Below are 21,564 nucleotides of genomic sequence, written 5' to 3'. Positions count from 1 at the left end.
AAGTCACTGGCTCATGCCAACAAATGGACCCCCCAGCTTCCTTAGCGCCTCATTTCCCAGGCTTCCCTCCTCACCCCTCGGACCCTCCCCTCCCTAATTGGCCTGCCTTGGAAGCTTTATTAAAATCTTACCATTTTCCAAGAATGTGTAAGGGGGAAAACCGTGAAACGTCGAGAACAGCTTTGGCCAGCCGCCCGAGCAGGGGGGAAACAGAGGGCAGAAGCGGCAGGTGTAACAAAAACGTCTTGGGGGAGATGATGGCCTAAGTCTCGAAAGAGAGTGGGTATGTATCAGAGAGGTAAGGGGACGCCAGGCAGCCACCTGATCAGGCGCAAACCTGTAGAGACCTAGAATGGCCAGGTGTTTTCGGAGACACCGCCTACGAAAGCCTGGTTGGAGAATTGAGTGAGGAAGGGGAGACGGGGAGACGTGAAGACGGGGAAATAGAACCAGGACTCAAACCCGAGTAGGTCTGGTTCCGGAAAGCACATGTCCTTAATCATCAGTCTCTAAATCCTAACCCGCAGTAAAGACCTGGCCACAGCGTGTTGGATCTTCCCCTGTGGGCTTGGGCGTCACGCGGAGCCGCACTGCCATCTGATCGGTTGGAAGCCGTGTCGGGCAGTGCTGGGGACGAGGGAGTGGGACAGGGCAACACTAGAAGCAGAGACGTGAACTAGGAGGCCCGTAGTAATTCACGGAGGCACAGCTGGCCAGGACCCGCCAAGGGCACTAGCACCGAAGAAGGCGAGGGCAGGAGAAGATGATTCCAGAAAGACTTCACCTCTCACCCGTATCCCCGGGGAATACCGTTACTATCTTCAGCTATTTGGCGTGCTTTTGGGGACACATCTGAGAGGCACGGGGGGTATCAGGATTTTCGATTCGTCTGGTTTCGCTCCCCAGCCCCAGCCCTACATGCCCCCCACAAATCATGAAGCAACGCTGATTCCCTAAAATCTTTCTCTTTTTTTATTTTAAAAAATTTGTTTTTCACGTTTATTTATTTTTTGAGAGACAGAGACAGAGCATGAGCTGGGGAGGGGACAGAGAGAGAGAGAGGGAGCCGCAGAATCCGACGCAGGCTCCAGGCTCTGAGCCGTCAGCACAGAGCCCGACGTGGGGCTCGAACTCATGAACCACGAGATCATGACCTGAAGTCAGATGCTTAACCGACTGAGCCACTCAGGCGCCCCTAAAATCTTTCTTTTTAGTGAGCAATGCACGAACACTGTATAATAATGTATAAAATGTATCTAGTGAAAATTGGATGCTTTTCAATATGCCAGCCACCTCAGTTCCAAAGTTACCCACTGTGGGGCCCCTGGGTGGCTCCTTCAATTGAGCATCTGACTCGTAATTTCGGCTCGGGTCATGATCTCGTGGTTCGTGAGTCCGAGCCCCGTGTGAGGTCCTGCGCTGACAGCGGGAGCCTGCTTGGGATTCTCTCTCTCCCCCTCTCTTCCCCTCCCCTGCTCACACGCTCTCCCTCTCTCTCACTCTCTCAAAATAAACTTTAAAAAAAGAAAAATATTAAAAAAAAAAACCAAAGTTACCCACTACGTGCGTATACATTCACAGTCATAGAGAAATACCTTTTTAGGGGCGCACAAGGTAACATGCCATACACAGCTCCTTACCTTGCTTTTTTCACCCAGAATTTTCTCTCTTTTGATGAACTCAGGGACAACGGATTAGGGACCTTAAGTACGTTTGCAGACTCCCTTTACCTTTGCCATATAATATAACACCAGAAGTGTTAACGATGATAACGATGGTAAGACTTTTGTCCTTTGCCATATTCTCTTGGTTAAAAGCAGGTCACAGGTGTTGCTCACACTCAAGGAGAAAGAAAGGCACAAAATCATGAATAGTAGAGTGAGAACCACGGCGGCTACCCAAGTTATGTCTTTCCTGAGGTGTCTTGAATCAAATGATTATGAGCGTTTGGACAGTACATAGCGCCTTGGCTTGGACTGGTGGGCCTTTGTATCAGTTGGCTTCTGCTGGACAGCCAACAAGCGCAGAAGCTACGTGGCGGATGACAATCCACACGCATTGCTTGTGTGTCCGGAATCCGGTGGGAGTCCGCTAGGAGGTCCCGCTGACCTTGGTGAGGCTCCGTCATGGTCCGGCTGCTCGGCCAGGGCACACTGTGCCCTCCCACAGTCCCGCTCAGGTGCCTTCTCCTGGCGATCGCAGCGTGCGGGTGGAGGGGCAGGCCCGCTTGCACACGTGCTTTACAAGCCCTTGCCTTTGTCGTGTTAGCCGATGTGCCACAGGCCAAAGCAAGTCCCCTGGGCGAGGCCAGAGTCAGAACTTGAGGGCCTTCAGGGTTCCATCACAAAGGGGACGGATACGGCCAGGAGCAAGGAAGCAGAGCCAGAAGACAGCCCGCTCTAGAACCCTAACTCGATACCAGCTCGTCCCTCCATCCCCAGAATGAAAAGAAGAGATCTGTTGCTTGAAACTTAGGGCTTCTCAGGTGGCTAAGCTGTGACTAACTTGGCTTCCATGCTGTCAGCATGAAAAATAATACCCCAACAAGACATATAAATGGAATAGAGGAGCGAAGGCCATGCCCATGGAAATCCCGTGGCAACAGCACTCCTGAATCCACAGCTTTATGCTTGGTGATTCCAGGGAAGGTGTTTTGTTCCCCAAGAGCAGTGGCCACAAGAAAATACATGGGAATGACTTCATGAAGATGACAGACCTTGCTTATTTAACGCACAGGTGCCAAAAAGGCCATTCTCCCAGGACGGATGGAAAGCAGGGACACTGTAGGTGCTCATCTAATGGGGGTACACTCATCCGTTTGTTGGTCTCGAGAGTTATTTGTCCCTTGAATGTCCATTGAGCCGGTATAGTGAAGCCCTGAGGCCTACAGGATCAAGTTGTAACAAGGAAAGAATAAACTTAGATAAATAGGCAATTGAGGGGCCCCCGGGTGGCTCAGCCGCTTGAGCGACCAGCTGTGGCTCAGGTCACGATCTCACTGCTCCTGGGTTCGAGCCCCACGTCAAGCTTTGCTCTGACAGCGTAGAGCCTGCTTCAGATTCTCGGTCTCCCTCTCTCTCTGCCCCTCCCCTGCTGGCATTCTCTCTCTCTCTCTCTCTCTCAAAAGTAAACATTAAAAAACATTTTAAAAAGGCAAGTGAGATGCAAAGATCTTCAAATTATTTTCTTCTTAACTATTATACGTATTTGTAGTGACTGAGAGAGACCTGGATTTGAATCCCAACTTTGGGCCACACTAGCTCCATAATTTGGGGGCAAATCATCTAACGTCCTCTGAATCTGTTTCTTCATCTGTAAGAAGAGGTAATGTTTTACCTTCACATGGTTGAGATAACAAAAGCATAGGTCTTAGCCCCGCATCTGCCACAGTGTTGGCACATAAATATTCAAAGTTCTTATTTGTACAAAAATATAGACTACAGTCGCCTGTAATTGCATTTAAAAAAAAAAAGCTGATATTTTAGGGGTGCCTGCGTGGCTCAGTGGGTTAAGTGACCTACTCTGACTCAGGTCATGATCTCGCGGTTTGTGAGTTCGAGCCCCACGTTGGGCTCTGTGCTGACAGCTCAGAGTCTGGAGCCTGCTTCGGATTCTGTGTCTCCCTCTCTGTCTCTTTCTGCCCCTCCCTGCTGGCACCCTGTTTCTCTCTGTCTCTCAAAAGCAAATAGATGTTAAAAACAAAAACCAAAGAACCTTTAAAAACAATAAAAAGCTAGTATTTTTGGTCATATGGTAAATGTCTGTCATGACATTTGGATTGTCTACGCGATAGCATTTTGCACAATCGTCACGTGAAAGCCCTTCCCTGAATATTGTTTGTCCATCTGTCCTACCATTTGGAGGAATATCCCTTGCAGATGTCACATTGAATGACAAGATCTAATAATAAAACTGTACGGAAAATTCGAAGGCATTATACTCCCAAACTGGTCCTGGCTCCTTGTGCGGCTAGGTCACTGGTGCCTTCACTTGTCAGAATAAATCCTAGTTAATTGCCCACAACTGACTTTGGTGAAGGAGAATTAGATAAGATCTGTGGAGCTTTTAATCTTATAAAAAGGCTCTCCCTAACCAAATTCATATATTCAAATGCAAAATTAATGACGCTATTAATTTTTTATTACGCATTTTTATTAACAGACTTGCGACTGCAGATGTTAATGAATTGCTTATTAATAAGTAGATATGTATTTAATTTTGCCACGTTTTTCATGTTTTCTTCCAGAACTTCTTCCAATGCACCATTTGCAATCTTAAATGGGGCCTTTTCCCAGCAGCCTATTTTTATCACTAGCCAAAGTCATAAGATGCATTTCTCCAAGTGTTCATGGCAAAGCAGTTATCTGTATTTAATTAATTTTAGTCATTTTGAAAACATTCGTGAAAGTTATTAAACAGATAGAGAAGAAGGAAAAGAATGTGCGCTTCTGTCCAATCTGTGAAAAGAAACAAAGGATGTTAGCAGCCGGTGCACAGCCTCTCAGAAGGGTGTCCATGTTGCATCATGTTTTATACATAATGTTTTACTGCAAGATGACAGTTGCTATACAAGGCTTTGAAATCCCAAATGTAATTAGGATCTTGTAATGAGCGGCATTATGTAGGGAAATGCTTCTGACCCGTTGTGAATGAGAACAAAATGTATAAAATTGAAAAACTCAATTAAGTTTCATTATGAACTAATTATCTTCCAAGTTCCATTGTTGTTTTAATACTTCAAGCTGAATTAGAGAAGGTGAACGGTGGAATACCCTCAAAGACGATTGAAAACAAATTTGGAGACGAGGGAAGTTTCTGTCGGGATGGTTGCATGGGTGTCTCATAAAGAGGTGAAGAAAACCCGGTCGACAGTCCCGACACGGTGGGGTATCAGGACAGAGAGGTCTGGCACAAGAGCGACGCTAGCCACGCAATAGCTTTGTACTCTGAGGCACCCACCCCCTTACTCCAGCCCCCAAAAGAAAATGGTCGGTGTTGCTTTCTTGGCATTTTTAATCAACTCCTCGGTTATTGCCCCGGCAATAATAATAACACAAAGCCTAAACAGGAATAGTGAGTATTCACGAAAGCAGATTGTCCCAGTGCAAAGCCATCCAATCAAATTTTACTACGCCGTAAACATTTTGTTCTTTTAATAGTCAAGGAGAAAAATTAGTGACCTCTTCAAAATAATCAGGATGGTCAGAGTCCCTTTCCTGTTCAGTAAAGCGTTCTGAAACATTAAAATCTTTGTTGGGTTAAGACTCTGGATTATAGGCCAAGTTGCTGTCTGCTTTAGGATGTTGTTGAAAGCGTTCCCCCACCACATGAGGCCCAGCTTTTCGGTTGTACAGTGATGTAAAGTTTATTGAAACATTTTTACATTCGCTTTCTTTGACCACAATACTCATTTTACTGTAACGTAGGCAATTAAACGGGACCAGTGTAAACGCAGTGACATTGATAGGATTCTCATTTGATTCTCCTGAATGCTGTTACTGTTTTCGTTCGTGCTTGACTGCTGTTGACAAAGGTCTAGGCATATGAGTAGATTATCCTAGGCAATAGAAAAGCTCGTTGTTTTTGTTTTATTGCTATTGTAAGATTATTATTAAATGTCTAAAGTGAGTTAGACAGGCTTGGGGCCCAGAGCTCAGCGTTCAAAATGGCCCTTCTTTGGTTGGATCGAAATCTCTCATTTGGCCATGCCGCTATCCAGAAGCATTGAGTTTCTTGCAGCTACATTCAAGGAAAAAGTAAGGTGAGAAAGTATCAAAAAAGATACGTAGTAAGGAGAGTCCCATGTTGCTGAACCACTTATGCGTGTTTTCCTGGGTCTAAGAGTTAGGGGGAAATTGGGGGGAGGAGTGGGGTGGATGCCATGTCTCTGACACCCACTCAACCCGTTCTGTGAGTTTCCCGTTGTTCCCTTGTTTTTCGCTGGCTTTATCAAGTCTGGCAGTCCTCCTGGCGAAATGTTCGCAGGTGGGGATGAAAAGAGGTGACAGAAAACTCACAGGGTCATGTATATATCTATGACTCACTGAAGTGTGTCTAAAGATACTATGCACCTAAGGTACAAATCATATGAGGTGAATTTTCACACTTGACAAAATACTTTCAGGGTTCCTTCCAACTGTGAGACTACCAGGAACACTTGAGCTCCAGAGTTGGAGAAAGCATTTAGTAGGATTCAAAGACAGATGTCATGGGGCTGTGAATACCTTGGAATGCTACGCAAATATTTGTGGGTTGGTATGGAAATGCACATGTGACTTTCTTTCTTTAGAAATGTTTTATTAGATTCTCAAAGAGGTGAGACCAAAGAAAGATTAAGGGACTGCTTCTTGGGATTATGGTAAGGTATAAGTTGCCTCAAGATCAAAAGAACGAACCCTTTGACTTGCAAATCCACTGAAAGGGAAAGAGTGGGGGGAGTTGGGAGCCCCTCAGGAAGTGGAGGGGCCCAGCCCTCTACCAAGAAATGGTGAAGGAAATTCACCAGAGCCAGGAAACTTCATGACAGCCAGTCGCGGGGAGGGGGGGGGGGGGGGGTGGGGGGGGCTGGGAAAATGTTCTCTTAGAGTGGGTGGAGAGAGGAGAGTTGGGCCCAATACCAAAGAGATGTTTTCAGCATCAGCCAGCTGCAAAACAAAACGGGCTTCCTTTTCCCTCCATGTTCTTCCAAGCATCATAAATCCTCAGCCTGCCCCCCAACCCACATCCTGCAGAATGCAGCCGGAACTCTACTCTGAAACCAGCCGTGCCAGGGAATGCAGCTGGTCAAAACTCCCCGTTCCTGCTCTTCTAAGAGCCACACTGGGCCCTCGGCTGCCTGCTTCGGGGTTCTCGTAGGGAACCCTCGTAGGCTCCTGACTTGGTTAATTATGGCCACACTAAGTCTGCAACGCAAACAGCCCCGATGATCATTTTCCTAGCTCCCCTGTCAGCAGCTGGGCCAGGCCCTGCTGGCCTCCCTCAGGCACCGGCTGCCTGTAGAGCTGTGACCTAGATCTCTCCTCCTGCTGCGATGAGCAGGCTATCTGGGGAATGTTCTCCCCGTGGCAAAGGCAGAGGCACGAGGGCTCAACACAAAGTCTCAAGGCCCTGTAATGCCTGCCCTTGCAGCCAATCACACGGCCAAATCGAAGGCCATGTCGTAGGGCGATATATCCCATCTGGGGAGCGAGCCAGTGCGAAGTCACTTAGGCCTGGATCCGGGGCAGGGTGAGGAATTAGAGGTTCAGCTTCTCATCCGTGATTCAGGTCTCTTCTCACTTTCCTGAATCTCGCGATTGACGAGGTGCAAATTTTAAGGGTTACCGTAACAAGAGTGTGGGGTGAGGGTGCAGAGAGCGGACCCAGCGGGAACCCGCCGCTTTCTTTACATCACCACAGCCCCTAACAACACGTCGCGCACACACACGTGCACAAGACACCAGACAGAAGTGCCTTTGCTGCTCTTTACGCTGAACAGAATTTGTGTTATAACAATTTTTTTTATTTTAATTTTTTTAAATTTTTTTTAATGTTTATTTATTTTTGAGACAGAGAGAGACAGAGCATGAACGGGGGAGGGGCAGAGAGAGAGGGAGACACAGAATCCGAAGCAGGCCCCAGGCTCTGAGCCGTCAGCCCAGAGCCCGACGCGGGGCCCGAGCCCACGGACCGCGAGATCGTGACCTGAGCTGAAGTCGGACGCTCAACTGACTGAGCCACCCAGGCACCCCTGTGTTATAATTTTTAATACTTTTTTAAGGTTTATTTATTTTGAGAGAGACAGACACAGCATGAGTGGGGAAAGGGCAGGGTGAGCGAGCAAGAGAGAGAGAGAGACAGAGAGAGACAGAGAGAGAGAATTCCAAGCAGGCTCCATGCCACCAGCACAGAGCCCGATGAGGGGCTCGAACCCACGAAGCCGTGAGATCATGACCTGAGCCGAATCCCAGAGTCAGACGCTCAACCGCCTGAGCCACCCAGGCGCCCCCCCCCCCACCCCGCAAGATAATAGTTGTAACTGGTTTTTCCATTTAGAGCACACAATAGGAATATATAATAACAAATACAGGTTGATCACCTACCGTAGGCAGGAGACTGAGCACTGGAACATACTAGGGGTCTCTCTCAGAAGGGGCCAAGCACCCCGCTTGTGGTTCACGTAAGCCCCGATGACACAGACTCGGAGCCGCGCGGACGTCGCCCCACGCTTGCGCCCAAGCACCGCACCGTGTTCTGCTTGGTTTTGCAGGTCTGTGTAACTCTGCCGACAGCTGGATGATCGTGCCCAACATCAAGCAGAACCACTACACCGTTCACGGCCTGCAGAGTGGCACCAAGTACATCTTCATCGTCAAGGCCATCAACCAGGCGGGCAGCCGCAGCAGCGAGCCTGGGAAGTTGAAGACAAACAGTAAGTGTCGCCTCCCTCCTGCTCGCCTCTCAGCTGCCTCGGTCCCCCCTTCCTGTTCCTTTTCTCTGCCTCGGGCATCGCCGATGGCCTCAAGAAGCAAGTCCAGAGCTAACGGGTTCCAAAACTGACTCGACCCTTAAGGGCTGTGAGTCCATCCACCTCTCTGCACTTCAGACTGCTCGTTTTTTTTTTTTAAAAAAAAACTTCCGTTTTAATGTTTATTTACGTTTGAGAGAGACAGAGACAGAGCGCAAGTGGGGGTCGGGCGGAGAGCGGGGGAGACACAGAATCCGAAGCGGGCTCCAGGCTCTGAGCTGTCCGCACAGAGCCCGACGCGGGGCTCGAACCCGCGAACTGTGAACTCATGACCTGAGCCGAAGCCGGACGCTCAAGCGACTGAGCCGCCCAGGCGCCCCTGTAGTATCGCTTTCCATAGCAGAAGAGCACATGAACAGCTGTTTCTTCAGGAATTCTTTATTTTACTCCAGATATCTGTCTAGCTAGGTCTGTGATTCTTAGAAGCGATTCTGCCCACCCCGGGGATATTGAACAATGTCCGGAGACATTTTGGGTTGTTACAACTGAGGCGGATGCTACTGTTATTTAGTGGTTAGAGGCCGGGGCTGATGCGAAACATCCCACACCACACAGGACACAACAAAGAGAGATCTGGCCGATACATGTGTCTTGTAACACCGTCATCTCCCTCTCTGTCTCTGCCCACACGTGTTTTGTTTTATCCTCTCTTTTCCCTTGACTATTTTTGATCTAGAAATATGTTCCATAACATGGAGTTTCTTTGCCCGGGACCTCCCGAGAGAAAGCAAATTGGAGCGTGTCGGTACGGCACCGTGTTATAAGGTTCTCAGCTGGTCAACGGAATAGTCAACTGCTTTTCAAGAGGAACCCTCACTTAACCCAAGGCCTTGATTTCAGTGGTCAAATACGTCTATTTTCCTCCAGACATAGGTGTTTAAGACACATGCTCTTAAACACTGGGCTCCTGGGGCGCCTGGGTGGCTCAGTCGGTTAAGCGTCCGACTTCAGCTCAGGTCACGATCTCGCGGTCTGCGAGTTCGAGCCCCGCGTCAGGCTCTGGGCTGATGGCTCAGAGCCTGGAGCCTGCTTCCGATTCTGTGTCTCCCTCTCTCTCTGCCCCTCCCCCGTTCATGCTGTGTCTCTCTCTGTCTCAAAAATAAATAAACGTTAAAAAAAAAATTAAAAAAAAAAAAAAAAAAAACACTGGGCTCCTTTCTCCTCCCAGTGTTTCTGCTGGTAAAGGAGGAGATGTTTTTAGAGATTAATTAGGGGGGAAAAAATGAGTAAATACATACACCGAGGTTAATTCTGTATCTTGGAGACATCCTGCTTGTGCTCCATCAGATTTAAATATTAAATGTTAAAGATAATGGATTCATTTCATGTAGACTATAGATAATGTCATCTTCTATTTCTAGACATGCAGTCATTGAACAGATGTTATCAAGTTTTATGCGAGGAGTTGGCAGACTTTTTCTACAACGTGCCAAATAGTAAATATCTGGGGCTGCGCAGGTCAGATGGTCTCCGTCACCATCCGCTCATATCCAGCTCTGCCGTTGTAGTGCAAAAGCAGCCACAGATTACGCACAAATGAATGGGCGTGGCTATGTTTCAATAAAACTTTATTGACAGACACAGGCAGTGTGCTGGATTTGGCCTGCAGGCTGTGGTTTGCCAAACTCCTATGTTTGCAAATATTACAGTGAATTGAATTCTTTAGTAAAGTAAGTGATTAATTTGTTCCTTGCACCGATGTGTCCTCATGAAAGCAGAAGCCTCTGACTTGGACAGAGCAGGCGAGGGTTTGTGTGAGAAACACAGCTGAGGCACAGGTGGAATTTGCTCACTGAGGGGGCAGGGGTTGGGCCTGACCTCAGCTGGCGTGATCCCGCTCCGTGCATGTGTAGGTGAGGGTGTGAGCTGAGACGAGACAGGACACATCTCACCATTATGAGGCCAATCTTTCTTTTTTTTTTTTTAATGTTTATTTATTTTTTAGAGGGAGGGGGAGGGGCAGAGACAGAGGGAGACACAGAATCCGAAGCAGGCTCCAGGTTCCGAGCTGTCGTCACAGAGCCCGATGTGGGGCTCGAGCTTGTGAACCGCGGGATCGTGACCTGAGCTGAAGTCAGACGCTTAACCCACTGAGCCACCCAGGTGCCCCATGAGGCCAGTCTCTCTGATGGCTATAACATTCTGATATTTCTCACTGGAAGAAGGGCAACCAGAACACGGCCCTCGTTTTCCGTGATGGCAGCCTTTTTGACATTTCCTCCTAGTCTGCCCATTAGCGTCTGGTTATTTTTGCATACATTCCGTCTTCCACCTTTAGAAGTTGAAATATTTGAAGCAAAACTATCTTCATGCTCTTCTTGCCTTAGTTCATACTTTATCCCTAATAGTTGCTGATGTGATCACTCCTGAGGGCATATTTATTTCACAGGACGAGCTGAAATGTAAATGACACAGGTAATCCAATAGGTCTCACAGCCTCTGAGAATGTCCGTGCCCTGATCAACACTTGAAGATCTTCTCAGCTCTCTCTTTAACCTTTTCTGTGATGTGGACAGAAATCTAAATCGGGTCAGCAGACTACAGCCCAGACTACAGCCAAATTTGGCTGTCTGTTTTTATAAATAAAGTTTTATTGGCACACGACCCACGCCCGTCCTTTTACCTCTTGTCTCTGGCTGCTTTCGTGCCGCAATAGCATTGTTAAGCGCCCACAGAAGAGACCACGTGGCCAGCCGAGCTAAAAATACCTATCCGGCCTCTTACCAGAAAGATGTGCTGGCCCTGATCTAAAAGGATTTTAGAGGTGTCGGCGTCATGTTTGTATCCGAGTGGAGACTGGAAATCCTCTGGCCTCCCCGCACGTGACCTAACACGCCTTCCCCCAGGCTCTCGGTGTCAGTTTCTCAGCGGCATCATGTATCGCCACAGCCAACTTCCCAAACTTTTCCACTGGCTGTCTCCCAGTGGGCCTACCAACTGCACCAGTGGCTGTGGAGTTTGGGCATCATGGTATTTGCGTCCTCTCGTAACTCATTTCCCACCTTTAGAAGCTTGTACCCGATGTGGTGTTGGATGGCAGGCGGTCCTCCAAAGCAGTGTTAAATCCAAAGGAGTAACAACGGCTATGACAAGATGTTCAGGTGGGACTCTGCCAAGATTTTCTAATGGTTCAGTCTCCAAAACACAAATGTGAACAATGAAATAGAGAGGTAGGGAGGGCCTTATTTAATATATATTTTTTATTTCATATTTATTTGATTATGTATACACACACACACAACTCAGGAGTAGAAAACCCAGGTGTTATGATCACATTTTTTTCCCTGACCTTGTTGTGGGCTGAAAAATACACATTTTTTTCTTGTTAAAGTTTATTTATTTACTTTTGAAAGAGAGAGAGAGAGCACAAGCAGGGGAGAGACAGAGAGAGGAGACACAGAATCCGAAGCAGGCTCCAGGCTCCGAGCTGTCAACACAGAGCCTGATGCAGGGCTCGATCTCACAAACTGAGATCATGACCTGAGCCGAAGTCGGATGCTTAACCACCTGAGCCACCCAGGCGCCCCCGAAATACACATCTCTATAGCCACTCTGAGCTCACGGGAACAATTGTTAATTTTCAACAATTTCAGAATAACGTAAAGCCTATAGAATATTCCATCTGCCAAAATCTGCAATCTTGATTTCTTTGGTTTCTTGTCTGAAGTCTGCTGAGCATGAGCCACAATTTTAAGCTGGACTGAATATGGGAATGGTTGAAAATGAAGTCTTCATTTTCTCCCTCCTTTTGGGACACTGTTTGGCCAGTATGTACCTGTGCTGCTTGGGTCCATCTGGGACCCATGAAGATAGCTGTGGTTGAGCCCTGCCCATGGTACTGTTGAGTCCTTAGGCGTAACAACTCTGGATCCCTGTCTTGGAACTGATGGACGGGGAGTTCATGAAGGCAGGGACGTGTTCATCTCCACTATATTACTGTGCTTTTTAAATCTGATTCTGAAAGGGGTGCCTGGGTGGCTCGGTCGGTTGAGCGTCCGACTTCGGCTCAGGTCACGATCTCACGGTCCGTGAGTTCGAGCCCCGCGTCGGGCTCTGTGCTGACCGCTCAGAGCCTGGAGCCTGTTTCGGATTCTGTGTCTCCCCCTCTCTTTGCCCCTCCCCCGTTCATGCTCTGTCTCTCTCTGTCTCAAAAATAACTAAACGTTTAAAAAAAAATAAATCTGATTCTGAAAAGACATTCTTGGTCATGTCAAAATAAACAGTCCTTTTCTTCTTCCTCTTTGTGTTTCACAAACTCGTTCCCAGGCCAACCATTTAAACTGGACCCCAAATCTGCACATCGGAAGCTGAAGGTGTCCCACGATAACTTGACAGTAGAACGTGATGAGTCATCATCCAAAAAGAGTCACACGCCTGAACGCTTCACCAGCCAAGGGAGCTATGGTGTCGCTGGAAACGTGTTCATCGATAGCGGTCGGCATTACTGGGAGGTGGTCATAAGTGGAAGCACATGGTAGGCAATTCTATCTATCGTCCTCCTGTTACACAAAAGGCACGTCTTAGGCTGTGCTGTGTCGGAGCATTCATCCATACCAGAGCCCATCTTGAAGAATAATAGGCAGAAAAGCCTTTTTAGTCCGTTGTTGCTATGGTAATGCTGCATAACCAGCGCCCCGAAACTCAGTGGCCTCAAAATGATCGTTCGTTATCGCTCACCAGCCACCCACATCCATGGGTTAGCTGTCAAGACCAATCTCAGCCGGGCTTTGCTTTAAGCTGCAGGTTGGATCTAGGTCCATTCTTTGTGTCTCTTCATCCTCTTTGGACGCGAGGGGCACCCGGGCCATGTCTTTCTCAAGGAGCCTCTGCTTACATCACCGTCTGCTGACCTCCGATTGGCCAGAGCCAGTCACAGAGCCACACCCAAAGCCAGTGGTCTAGGGAAGTATATTCCTCCCGTGGAGGTGAGAGGAGGGGGTGAGTATCCGCAAAGCAGTCATCTGATCTACCATTCAGCCAGGAAGAACATTTTTTTTTTAATTCACTCCGAGAATTGCAGCTAAGGTGATCGAGTCCTGTCCCTTGCGGGTCAGCCGACTAGAGCCCTGGGGCCCCGTGCCTGTTTTTGTAAATACAGTGTAATGGGAACACATCCGTGCCCATTCTTTTCCACATTGTCCGTGGCTGCCTTTGAGCCACACAGCAGAGTCGAGCAGTTGAGATGGAACCCTGTGGTCCACAAAGCCGAAAATACGAACTCGGCGGCCCTTTACCGGAAACGTTAGCTGACTCCTACTCTAAAACACTACTTTTCGACCTTTAAAGAAAACTAATTGCCGTTGCCCTGTATGTTTGGTGATTCTGGACTGGGCCGATTACTGTAAATAGCCAGGAGCCGAGAGGGTGAAGCAGCGATCATAGGCTGGAAATCCCTTCGAAAGGTCCGTTAGATCCAGTCAGGGTGCGGTGTCCACGCTGGAATTGGTTAACCTTGCCTAGTTCGTCTCACAAAGCTGACCTTGTCTATTCCACAGCCACAGACTGCCCCCCCCCCCCGCCTTACTCTGGCTGGCCGTCTCACAAACACCTGTTCGCTACTGCCCAAAAAGGCAGCTGTTTTATTTTTATTTGGCATATGTGCCAGGCGCTGGTCTAAGCATTCTACGGATGTTAACTCATCCGTTCATCCTAACAGCCCCACAAAGGCAGGTGCTGCTATTCCTACTTTACAGAGGAGATGGCTGAGGCACGTGCCCACTGGCTCAAGGTCACAAAGCTCAGAGGTGGCAGGGTTAGGAAGTCTGCAGGGTACAAGCGCTTAGCCAAGGGTTCACAAGCTTTTCTGTAAAGGGCTAAAGAGCCAGTGTTGCTGGTTTGGCAGGCCAGATGATTTTTATCCCAACAACTCAACTCTCCTGTTGTAGCGGGAAAACAGCCACGGACCGTATGTCCACGAATGGGTGTGGCAGGGCACAAATAAAACTTCATTTCTAAAAACAAGCAGAGAGCCAGACTTGGCCCAGGGGTTGTAGGTTGCTGATCTCTTTCTGCTCTTAACCACTGTGCTTGTGCTTTTGAAACATTATAATTACGCTAAGGCTTACACTGGTATGCTTGACGAGTGAGAGCTTCAACCTTGCTTAAAAAGACACACCTCACATCGGCATAACCTGCAATGATGAGTATTGTAACAGTGCTATTTTTGAGATAAGGATGCTAAGACACATTGTGTCCGAAGTCCCTTGCAGTGTTGGTACAAGTCGACAGAAATCTAAAAAGTGAAATCATAAGCTTGGGTGTCTCCTTTCTCCCCAGAATGGTACCTATATTGGCCAAGCAAGTAGGTTTTCTTCCGTTGTGATCCCCACGATTCTCTTTGCCCAGAACATTTTCCTGTTCCAACATCCTGCCGGAGGATAGAGGACAAATCCTTCCCCCCCAACCTCCCTATTCGGCTCTGGGCCAGATTGGCATTTATAGCTGCAGTGGGGCAAGATAAAAGCCCAAAGGAAAATACAATGAATTTTTGCAGGTGCAAAGGAGCAAACATTTCTAGTTAATTAACGTGCTGTATTAACCTGGGACAGAATCCAGTGTCTAAATAATTACAACCCCATTAATAATTATTTATGATAAATGATACCCGATCATTATGATCTCATTCCCATTGACGAATGGTGCGGGAAATTCCACCAGACCTCTTCAGTTATATAAACACAGATCGGTATTACCTTGAAAACACCCTCCAGATGTCAAAACCAACTCATGAGGGGGGGAAAATTCTAAAATTAATTGCCGCACTTTGGATCATTACAAACTGGATTGTGTCAATTTCAGAAAAAATTCTCATGTAGAAAGTGGTTTAACATTTCCTGGGAGGTGTTAGAGAGGAAGGGGTGACCCATATGATCAAATGCTTGTGATGCCTTGATTTGCACCAGCTAACGACACATATATTTTCTCGTGAAATACAGTCCCGACTTTCAATTAACGTGTATGTTATGATCCCTGCAATGAGGCATGTTAACATCGCTCTGAGAAACGTAATTTTTATACTTTCTGAATTCTCTAAGTCTCACTGCGTAACTTAATGGAACATTACCTTCTGCCTGCACCTTTCAAGCTCGATGAAAATACGTACATAGTTTTACAGATTAATGATCATATAATGATATTTTCCTTTGCTTAATGGACTATACACAGAGTTATTTTCTCACTCCCTAATGCTGTTAATGTGCACTTGGTGTTTTATGAAATGGTGTTAACTAAACTTGGGTTCGTTCGTACATGGATTACTGGGCCAGAAGTCGAGGGGGAAGGGGCGAGATTCTGGATTCTGCTCCTAATTTTAACCTCCGTGTTTTCCCATTTGCTAAATGAAGTCCGTCATACCTGCCGCGGCTACTTCCCGGCGGGTTCAGTTAAGGCTCAGCTGGGAAATCAACGGCAGAGTTCTTTAATAAAACATGAGAGTGGTGACCGGCGACAAGAAGGAAGCAATACAGACATGGCTGCTTTGTGATGCAAACGCAGGTTCCGGGTTATCTGAAAAACGGAAACGGCGTCTGCTGGGGCATAGAGAAGGTCTCTGGGGAAAATACTCAAAAACAAAACAAAAACCTTTCCAACGTGCCTCAGGTAGGTAGGGTTCAGCAGAAAAACAGAAGTCAGTCAAGGAGCCCCACGGAGGAGGGGAGCCAGCGGCTTACCAGAACCCCCCTGGTAAGTTCTGGAGTTTGCCAGAAGCCCCCGCAAACCTCACCTCTGCTGTCTGTTGTCTGGAAAAGGGCATTTCCCCACCTCTTAGAACTTCCAGATCTTCTGCAAAGCCATCACGGTGGCAGGACGAGACCCAGACTCCCACTTGAAAAGGGATTCTGGGAGATACAGTCCCGGGATTCACCCTGAGATGCAGAACAGGATTGGCAAGAAGGAAGAGAGGAGGCCAAGGTGATGGCAGACAGGCTGGTACACTGGCCTTTACTGATTTTCAATTCCATCCTCTTTTTTAATTCAGTGATAGCATGTTACTTTCATTTCTTTTTAACACACCACTCTTAAAGTGATTGTATTTGAAATCCAACATGTGATTTTTAAAAGAATGTCGTTTTATCAAAGACCAATGAAGTCTTTTTCTGTCTGCACTGGGTAAGGTACCATATGTCAATATCCACTTAGACTGGCTTCTGCTACGACATATTAAAAGTTGGGCTCTGAATCATTTATTCTTTCTTAAGAATGATGAGTTTTGCTTATCTTAATGTCTGAAATATCGCAAATGTTAATGGTGGCATACCTCAGCAGGGTAAAAAGAGATTAGGGAGCTTAGAACATTGTAGAAAGAATTCTCAACTTTTTTTGAGCGGTTGAGAGTATATTTATTTATTTGTAAGCTTTATTTTGAGAGAGAGTGAGCACGCAAGAGGGGGAAGGGAGAGGGGAGAGAGAATCCCAAGCAGGTTCCACACTGTCAGCCAAGAGCCCGGCTCGGGGCTCAAACTCACAAACCGTGAGATCATGACCCAAGCTGAAATCGAGTCGGACGCTTAGCCAACTGAGCCACCCAGGCGCCCCACGAGTACGTTTAGAATAACCAGGATATCTGTCTCTCAAAGACATTCAGAATTTTTTTAAATGTAGTAGGAAGTTAATTAGAAGGGCTCTTGGCAATGATGAATCACATAATTTCTGGTGAGGGAAGGTATGGGAGAGTGTTGTTTAAGTTTGGGGCCTTTTGAGTCATCTGAGGTTCAAGTACTGATTCTTATTGGTAATGTGTTATTGGGCAAAAAGAATAAAACAGCAGTTACTGAAGATTCCTTGCCAGGCCTCGTGCCCAGGATTTTACATGTATTCTTTCCTCTACTCCTCAAAATAACCATCCGAGATAGACGCTGTCATTGTCCCTGTGTTATAGATGAGGAAAATGGCTAGGAGAGGACGAGGAACTTTCCCTGCAAATGAAAATCATTCCCCACACTCGCCTTTTGCAAAGTGTGCTTGAAGTCATGGAAAATGACAGACACGGTGCCGGTTGAAAAATTCAAAGTAGGTCAAAAGGAGAAATCTAGGGTTGTGCCGTCCAGTATGGTAGCCCTGAGCCACATACAGTTATTTGCATAATTTAACTTCATGAAAACTAACTAAATTTAAAGTTTGGTTCCTCAGTCTCAGCAGCCACAGTTCAAGTGCCCAGTAGCCACATGTGGCTCGTGGCTACCATACGGAACAGAGCAGAACCTTTCGCTCATTGCAGAAAGTTCTGTTGGACAGCGCTGGTCTAGAGAATTCACTGTGTGGGTCTTGATGAGTGGAAAGAAAGAAGGAAAAAAGGGAAGGAAGGAAGGAAGAAGGGAAGGGAAGGGAAGGGAAGGGAAGGGAAGGAAGGAAAGAAAGATAGAAAGGCAGCAAAACACAAAGTTCAAATTCTCATGTAATGTCGGAACTAAAAACAGGAATATGAGTAAATACAGCAGCCCATTTCCACCCACTGTATGTGTGGGAGGGAAGGAGATGAGGACCACCTGTGTCAGGGTCCTTGCCAAGCTTTCACTGAAGAATGAATCCGGTTCTCATGACCCTGGAAAACCGTAGAAAGGATCTAGCGCAGCTGTGCCCCACGCCTCACCGTTCTCGCTGTCACCATTTTGTTTGTGCAGGTATGCCATCGGCCTTGCTTACAAATCGGCCCCAAAGCACGAGTGGATCGGCAAGAACTCTGCTTCCTGGGCGCTGTGTCGCTGTCACAATAACTGGGTGGTGAGACACAACAGCAAGGAAACCCCCATCGAGCCAGCCCCCCATCTCCGGCGCGTCGGCATCCTGCTGGACTATGATAATGGTTCCATCGCTTTCTACGATGCTTTGAACTCCATCCACCTCTACACCTTCGACATCACATTCTCGCAGCCTGTGTGCCCCACCTTCACGCTGTGGAACAAGTGTTTGACCATTATAACTGGCCTTCCGATCCCAGACCATCTGGACTGCACAGAGCAGCTGCCGTGAGCACTGGGCCATGTGGAGCTGATTTCTGGGGGATTAAAAAGGGCCGTGGCCACCCTTTCAGGGACCGAGAAAGCACAGGCTTCCAGAGTGTGATTAAATCTCGCCAAAAAGTGTCCAGAAATCGGCTAGGATAGGACTCAAAATAGGCGATTCTCCCCCTTTGCTGTCTTTTGTATTAAGTACACGCTTTAATAATTTCTTCAATTTTTTTTTGTATCTACAGGAAAAATTATAGATTATTTATAAAAGAAACATAACCGGAATTCCAACTCTTAGAAAGTATTTGGTTTTGCACATTAAGAGGCCCAGAAGCGTACGGGCTCTTCACAACAGCCTTCGTCTCGTCACGCTCTGTGGGCTGGAGGAAAAACTCTTGTAGTTTTGTGTGCTTATCCACCTTCTCACATCCTCATATCTCATACCGATCCCCTTGTAGGTCCTGTCGCCCTGACACTGCATAACAGAATATGCAAGTATCTTAAAAATAAAACATAGCTTTGAACCTAGTAGGGCAGTAAACGGGCTTTCTTACTGTGGTTTATTTCGAAGTGTTTTAACTGTGATGTCAAAAACTTACTGGCTCAGCCGGAACGGAGAGCAAAAGAGAGAATTGAATGAATTGACTCTGGAGCTTGGACTCCACCATGGCCCAGTCTTTAATCACCCTCCAATGGCTGGTGGGGTAATGTTGGAAAGAAATGTTGTGAAGCCTTTGGCCATGTGTGACCTTACCTTTCCCAGGATTCAGGATTCTGGGAGAACATTAAGAATTGAGATTGCAATTGAGAATAGTCTCTTTGAATCCTACTGATTTTTCAAAACGTCTGAGGCTGATTTGTCTTTGATCAGAAGTAGGGTTCGCTTTCATGACATAAGTCTATTTCGTTCTTCCTTTTAGTAGTGTCTTTAGGCCTGTGACATTGCTTTACTACATTTAATAGCTGTCCTATCTCCCTCTCCTCATTTTTCTTCGCCTGCTGGGGCTGAGGGAATACACATTTTCTGTTACAAATGGCAGCACCACTTTGGATTGACTTTGCTCTCCAGGACATCAGCACATGGCCCTGACTGTCTCTACCACGTCCAAATATAACTCACCTGAAAAACACTTAATATTTATGAGTTGGTAATGACAAGGGACGTTGCGTAAAGTACTATTTACTGGTACACGTGCCTCGAAAGTTATAAAAAGACTTTTATTAAACCCATCTTGAAAGATGTAGAGGACCCTCTGTGTTCTAGTATAGTTTACGATAGAGTTGTGAAACAAAAAACAAAACAAAACAAAAAAACAAAAAACAAAAAACACGCAAAAAAAAATCAAACTATTGCCGAGCTGGAACCTGCTAATAGAACCAGCTAATAAGCTGTCAGGTGGGATTCTGGGCATGCTGATCCGGTAAGACGGAACGGTCCATGAAGGAAGGCTTTCTTAAGCAGTCCTTGGACCCGGACCAGGAATCTGGCATTGGTTCTATCTTGACGAAGGGCATGATACCCGTAAGTCATTTCATTTGCTAATGTATTGATCTGAACTACTGGGTTGGCCATTTTGACTGAACAGACTGATGAATTTAAGCATTGCTTTTAGCAATTTCGTTGTTAACCAAATCAACCAATTGTCTCCCTGAAATCCGTCCACAGACCCACTGTTTTCAGCATCACGTCATGTGACTGCGAGCCCGGACCCCGTGGGCCACGTCATGGATGTTTCTGTCCCCTTCACTGGCAGACACTCTCCTTTTTCGTAACAGATAGAGTTTATATATTTACTATATTATTTATACCCAGATGAATATTTTGATAGCTACTTAGGACAATTTCACATCTCACAGATGGACACCTCAATGGAAAAAAATTAATCATTCTCTGGAAACGATGTTTTTGGATTTTTTTTACAACATCAAACAATGTGTATTTGCCTTCCTGGACAAACTGAAAGGGTTGTAATTTTTACATACTGTTTTGGTAGCTGGATAATGGATATTTTAATGCACTTTGTACACCAACAGGTTTTAAATAAAAGGGTCTAAAACTCAGCTTCTGAGTTTTTAAAATCATGGTCGCCAGGTGCCATGCCAGTAGATGCTACGGTTTGCCTTATGATGTTAATGTAAAGCATTTACAAGGACAATATTTCCGTGAATATAATGTTTTTCAACATAAAGAAGTTACTACTCAAATTTTCACCGCAAGCCATTTAGTTTATGTTTTGGCTATTTTTATAAGGACGAGAGGGATTATGTTATAATTTGGTTGTGGAAGTGTCACTCTTTGCTAACTTAAAAACCTTGTGGATAGTAGCAGTTACTATTTCCCTGTTGTCCTATTTACAGGAAAATATGTATATGGTGAAAGGCCACAGTGTTTCCTTTCGTTGCTGTAATGATGTAGAAAAGATTTCCATGTGGATTTTTTTTTTGAGAGTCTAAAAAAATATATGCTATAAACATTTGCTGCAGTACAATTCTTTAAGTGGACTGGGGTCACCGTATTTTGTTTTCGAGATCCATAAATTAATACAACCAAATTGATGCGGCACTGACCAAGGCCGCCGGGTCTGACGTCGTGGGTGTGTGAACAGGTGCTGTCACCATCTTGAAATCCTTAATAATTTGTGAATAAGGGGCCTGCATTTGCATTTTGCACTGGGCCTCGAACGTTATGTAGCCGGTCCTCATAACGGAACTCAGGAACATGGTACCTCTCTTCCTGGTGGATACAAATGAAGAAACCTGCATCCGGTGTCAAACGTGGCTGGCCGTGTCATTCAAGGAGGAATCTAGACGGATTAAGAGGAGAGCGGGCGTGGGTGGAGATTTTCTTTCCAGCTTGAAAAAAACAAAAAATGACTTCAAAAACTGACTGCAAATATTGACGATGATTTCAGCTGGAGAAGAGGAAACGGCCTGATGACGAACGGGCGGTTCATCACGGTACTGAGATGTTGACCCTGAACTTGCCAAGGAACTGAACCGGCACCGTCCAGCGAGCGTGGGATTCAGCTTCTGCTCCAGGCACGTATGCGGTGCCTGAAGAGACACACGCACGTACGCTCGCGTACGTGTGCTTTTGGTGTTGGGAAGTTG

At 46.5% G+C, this 21,564-nt stretch overlaps 1 protein-coding gene across 7 annotated transcripts in view; it reads left to right on the top strand.

Annotated features, from left to right (window-relative positions):
• The window catches only part of MID1 (midline 1), a 588,063-nt gene extending 567,121 nt beyond the window's left edge, over positions 1-20,942 (top strand). For 6 of the 7 annotated variants that reach the window (XM_058713622.1, XM_058713623.1, XM_058713625.1 and 3 more), the window contains 3 exons: positions 8,249-8,410; positions 12,773-12,980; positions 18,127-20,942. In XM_058713622.1, the coding sequence (XP_058569605.1) occupies positions 8,249-8,410; positions 12,773-12,980; positions 18,127-18,475 (719 nt within the window). In that variant the 3' untranslated portion in view covers positions 18,476-20,942. Of the gene's footprint in view, positions 1-8,248; positions 8,411-12,772; positions 12,985-18,126 lie in introns of those variants that run through there. The other variant, XM_058713627.1, reaches the window with a different exon arrangement.
• Positions 20,943-21,564: the final 622 nt, after the last annotated feature.

The sequence above is a fragment of the Neofelis nebulosa genome, chromosome X (assembly GCF_028018385.1).
Source record: "Neofelis nebulosa isolate mNeoNeb1 chromosome X, mNeoNeb1.pri, whole genome shotgun sequence".
NCBI lineage: Eukaryota > Metazoa > Chordata > Mammalia > Carnivora > Felidae > Neofelis > Neofelis nebulosa.
Note: the sequence above shows the minus strand (reverse complement) of the source record. Positions and strands in the feature narration are given on the sequence as shown.